The sequence below is a fragment of the Lipotes vexillifer genome, unplaced genomic scaffold (assembly GCF_000442215.2).
Source record: "Lipotes vexillifer unplaced genomic scaffold, Lipotes_vexillifer_v1.1 scaffold896, whole genome shotgun sequence".
NCBI lineage: Eukaryota > Metazoa > Chordata > Mammalia > Artiodactyla > Lipotidae > Lipotes > Lipotes vexillifer.
This window is the reverse complement of record NW_006778096.1, coordinates 1,320,148-1,325,637: the sequence shown is the minus strand read 5'-3', so window position 1 is coordinate 1,325,637 and position 5,490 is coordinate 1,320,148. Positions and strand designations below refer to the sequence as shown.

The 5,490-nt window shown below is 38.7% G+C and overlaps 1 protein-coding gene across 1 annotated transcript in view; it reads right to left on the bottom strand.

Annotated features, from left to right (window-relative positions):
• The window catches only part of CDH6 (cadherin 6), a 128,963-nt gene that overhangs the window by 4,444 nt on the left and 119,029 nt on the right, over nt 1-5,490 (bottom strand). The window contains exons 9-11 of the mRNA XM_007451410.1: nt 2,974-3,095; nt 1,797-1,914; nt 1,412-1,663 (exon numbers count right to left, since the gene is read on the bottom strand). Coding sequence (XP_007451472.1) covers nt 1,412-1,663; nt 1,797-1,914; nt 2,974-3,095 — 492 coding nt within the window. The remainder of the gene's footprint in view (nt 1-1,411; nt 1,664-1,796; nt 1,915-2,973; nt 3,096-5,490) is intronic.

Genomic DNA, 5,490 nt, shown 5'->3' with positions numbered 1-5,490 from the left:
TCTCACTCTTGTGGCCTCTCCCATTGCGGAGCACAGGCTCCGGATGCGCAGGCTCAGGGGCCATGGCTCACGGGCCCAGCCGCTCCACGGCATGTGGGATCTTCCCGGACCGGGGCACGAACCCGCGTCCCCTGCATCGGCAGGTGGACTCTCAACCACTGCGCCACCAGGGAAGCCCATATAACCTCTTTTTTTTTATCAAAAAGAATATTCATATCTTTCTCTTGGAAAACAATTTTTACAGACTCACACCATTAGAACACTGATTTGTCTTTGCATACTGTCAGTTTTTATTTACCCTCATATCTTAAAATACTGCCCCCAAATCTTAGCTGACAAAGAGAATCACAGTTCTTTAGCCGAGTTTCAAGACTCTGTTATAATTAGCAGAGTTGATCTGGAACGTAAAACTCTTGAACAGGGATCCCTAGGCGTTCTCTTCTTGGAGAAATGGAGGTTTTCCTTTCCTCTTTTCGAAGTCACTATATTGTCATTTTTTAAAAAGGAGTTTTTCTCCTCCTGTGAAATCCAGGTTAACTCTGGCTTACTTTTTCCCCCCATGGTGTAGGCAAGCTTCTCAAATCGTAACTTTTTTTTTCGAAGGGCTGCATTAGCTAACATTTGATTTCTTAGTTCACAGCAGTCAAGGGACTTTGGAGCATTTTGAGCTCAACTTGTGTACTTAATTAGTTGGTTGGGGCTAAAAATTTCCTTTGAATCACCGTTAGATCTTGATTTTCACTATTCATTCATTTCCTTTAGGTCAAAGATTTATTTCCTTAGTCACAAACGTTATTTATTATTGAGAGTCTGAGGAATAATAGACATTGTGTATGTGGCAATCAGAGAGCAATGCTAAGAAGGTAGTTATTTAAGTGGGTGCATCCAAGTAAGTTTTCTGAGATAAAGAAAATTTCACTATTTATTCTCCTGTATGAGAAAAAAAAAAGTCATCACATTTCTCTTTCCACTTTCCCATTGATCTTTAAACTTTACCTTTGTAGAAATGGCCTTCATCACATACCCCATGTCCAATGACTTTTGTTCTTTGAAAATTTAACGTTTGCCAGGTTAAATATTAAACAACAAATGAGATGGAAAGGGCATATTTATATTGCCCTCAAATCCCCCTGTGATTCACTCCCAGTCTGATAGAAAAGAGATTCTTTTGGTGGAATGACTCCCTGGGTAGGGAAAGACATGGGCCAGTTTCACAGCTGTTCATTCTCCAAAGCCATTTTCAAGCAAAAACTAGTTCATGGGTGAACAACATAAGATTCTCAGCACATAACTCTACTCACCTAGATCGGGCTGTATGCCTTAATGGGGGAGGCGGATAAATCTAGAGAGCCACAGTAACAGTGTGTGCCCCTCAGCATGGGGAGATAGGATGCAGGGATAAGCAGTTTACCTAGTAGGGTCACGATGCACAGCAGGATGGCAACCAAAGCCCCCGTGCTCAGTCCCGTGGGGTGGACGAGGGCCTCTGCATGGCAGGACTGCATGTTCCCTTGGTGGTCACACGCACAGACCCGGACAGTCACTGTCCCAGTGCTGCTTTGGACTGGGTAGTCATTGTCTGATATGACCACAGGCAGGAGATAGGTGCTCATCTCGTGTCTATTATAGCCATTTTTCCGAGTTAAGATTCCCGCTGTGTTGTCTGGAACCGGAAAGCAAAGTGGTGATTGGAAGTGGAAACCATGTTATATATTGGATCAATTGTGATGGGAGTAGACAGATAACACATGCAGATATAGATATATAGACAGGCAAGGCAACTTGGGCTCATTTACCTTTGTTGTCTTGAATGGTAAAGTTTGAGCCACTGGCTGCTTCTGGGGCCAAAGAGAACGAGAATTGGTGCCCGCTGTAAGGGTCATCCTTGTCAATGGCTCGTAGGGTCTGAATCAACTAAAATTGAAACCATAAAGCTGCCATCAAGTTTTGCTAACTCAAAAGTGTTTCTTACAGTTTTGCAGTAAATGGCTTGATCAAATGATTTCTAATTTTACTTTTAAAATTATAGCCTGTAGAAAATTTACAATGAATCCACTGTATGCAAAGAACTAATAGGCTGGAAATAGAGCCAGGGACAATACTTTGTTGTGGAGCTGTCCTGTGCACTGTAGCATTTTTAGCAGCAAGCCTGGTCTCCTCCATTCAAACCAGCAGTACCCTCTTCCTTGTGACAATCAGAAATGTCCCCAGACATTGCCAAATGTCCCCTGGGGGGCAATATCACCTGGGTTGAGAAACATGGCCCTAGAGTGATACCAAGCTATAAAATATCACAATGATCTATGACAATATTGCAACTTAAGTAAGTGGAGGCGCTCTTTGGACAGCCTGCTTAGAAATGCAATCTTGGCATATACATAAGCCATCAACCTGCAAAAAAAGCTAGTTTGAATATAAAACACACAACTTCAGCTTCTCATTTTAACATGCATTTTAACAGTGCACTTCTATTTTGACAAACTGTAACATAGTTTTTATATCACTGGCAGAAAAGACCGATTTCAGGTGGGGACAAATGTGTATAACAGTAAAACGTTCATGAATTTGTACTGCTTGTACAGATGGGCAATGTAAGTAAGTGAAACTATGAATTATAGGCAACTGTAAAATATGTTCTAGCTTTTACTTTCCAGTATATATGGTAATTAAAAGTATCTGCTCACCAATAAAAATTTTTCCAATAAAGCTGTGACTAATCTATTTTATGTCAAAACTTAAGACTGATTTGGGATCAGCATCAGTCTTTGAGACTGATGAACTTCGTGTTCTTAAAAGCTGTTTGTTCTCTTATGCAAGTTAAACATTCATCCTGGTTCTTATTTATAGTAATAATTTTGTTGGCATTTATTTCATAGATAATTCAAAACTTGCCCTCAGCTCTGTGTATCGTCTGAATTATTAGAAGATCTAAATTAATCTGAGTTAATTAATTTACCTTCTTATGAAACTCACCTGATCTGCTTTTGCTTTTTCACAGACAAAGGTTTCATAGAATTCAGCAAATTCTGGAGGGTTGTCATTGACATCTAGAACTTTAATATACAGCGGTACTCGGCTGCTTTGCTTTGGATTATCTGCAAAATGCCAAAAAGAAAGGAATAGGCATTTATACGTTGATGGCCAGTCCTCTTTAGATGATGGTTACTCACTCCTTTCTCATTCATACATAGATTCCCCAAGGCTCCTGTGAGTACCACAGTGCATTATGTATCATCATAGTCACAAAAAAGTAGAATTAGATTGTTTGGTACTCTGGAGTTGGATACACCTAATGGAAATATCTAGGAGACAAAGCTACTTCTATGGGTACAGTGCAACTGTATAACAAACCCCAGAGTAACACAAAATAAAGAAAAGCTCTCCAGGAAAGGAATTTTAGAAGCATATTTTAAAGGAAGCCAAGGAAGTAGGCAGATGGGAAAAATGTGGGCAGAAGGAAAAAGGATGGGATAATAATGATTGTTAATGGTCTTAGTTTTTCAGTTTGAGAGCTAGACATTGTGCTGAGCACTTTGTTATATTTTATTTAATCCTTATAAACTTCTGAGATAAATATAAGTATTGCCCCCATACTATAGATGAGGAAACACATCATATTATAGATGAGACACAGAGAAGGTAGGTAACTTGTCCATATTCACAGAGATAGTAAGGACTGGAGCCTAGACTCGGACTTGGGTCTGTCTGACTCCAAAGCCTAGGCTGCTCATCTAGGATAATGATACAGCAGAATCGGTGTTTGAAGACCTGAGATAAATGAAGTCTTTTGGCTGTCATCTCTGATAACCTCCTGGGTAGTATGGAAGGCAGGTTCCTGTTCTAAGAATCAGGAGCTGGAGTCTCTTACCTCAGGTCTCTTCACTCACTTCACTCATGTCTATTTGTTCACGTCATAAATATTTAATGAGCATCTAATATCTAAGTAGTGCCAGCCACTATTCGGGGTGCTGGGACACATGGGGAACCTAACAGAGATCCTGCTTCCTGGAGCATTGTTCTTATGGGGGTGGGCAAACTGTAAACACATAAATATATAATGTGCCAGATGGCAAATGCTATGGAGAAATTAAACAGGTAAAAGGGACTGGAGAGAGATGGAGGTGCTGCTTTGTATGGGACGACCAGGATTGGCTTCTCTGATGAGATGCCATTTGCATAGTGATATGAATGAAGAGAAGGATTAAGCCATGTGAATATTTCCGGCTCTCGAGGTAGAGGAAATGGCAAGTGCAATGGCCCTGGAGTGGGAGAGAGTTGGTTTAATACAAGCTCTTGGCTCTTGGCATCAAAGGTAGTTAAGAAGTTTGGACAATAAGATTCTTAGGTTCCTTTGCATCTAAAATTTTGCTCACATTATTCTTCCCAAGTTAGAACTGCAGAAGATGAAGTTTTAAAAGATCTTTATCACTAGTACTTTCAAAGATATCATAGAAACATTAAATCTTAAAAACAGAAATTTTTAGGTACAAAGTTTAAAATACACATGAGATGACTACTTCAGTAAAAAATAAAATTTCATGATGTTATAAAAAATGATCTTTTCAGTGGGAAATAATTTTGTAATTTTAAAGCTTGAAGTATTCTCAGTCATTGGTATCCACATTAGTCCACATAAATTCTGAAAATCAACTTCCTACCTAACAAATTTATAATGAGGAGTTGTTATCACTATCAGAAAGCAATGCTTCGTTTTGTCCACGTTGGTTGTTATTCTAGTCAATATCTTTCAGTCACTTCAAATCTCATGAGTTATGTTGACAAAGAATATTACTGTATTATACCATTTGATATGGAGTATTTCACACTTAGATACCCCACTGAGCTAAGAATGTTTGAACTTTTAAAATCAAAACTAAAAAATAAGCTATAATTTAGAAGCCTATTTTCAAACATTTCAATGTTATTTTAAAGATCCTTTTTCTTTCATCTACTTAGGTCTATACATTGTGTTTACATTATACAGTTTTCACTGTCTATAACCATTTTATTTGAAGTATTCCTTTGGCCCTATTTTTCTCTGCCTTAAATTTCATGGGGACTGCCATAAAATTCATTCTAAACATTGTGTTGATTAGTATTGGTGATGAGTATTAGTCACTTTGGTGTACCATGAAAAAGTTACAATTTATATCTCTTCTGTAACAATTTTGAAATAGACATTCTACAGAAAGCTAAAGGATGACTACCCAAAAGATTTCTAAACAATGCCTACATTTTAGAATATACTTGATCTCCACCCCCTCCTCCCGGCCACACACACACAATGTCTGTGAGCCCATTTCTTTTAGCTGCCTCTGTAATGTTCTGATTTATAAGCTTTTTGGAATCAAATCCAACATGTACCAATTCAACCTAGGTTGACAGATGCATTCCTGTTTTATTGTTCCCAAACTGCAGAACTTCCACAGTTGCTTCTGCATTTAGGAATGAACCAACATATGTCTAGAAGAAACATTAGTGCAAATCATT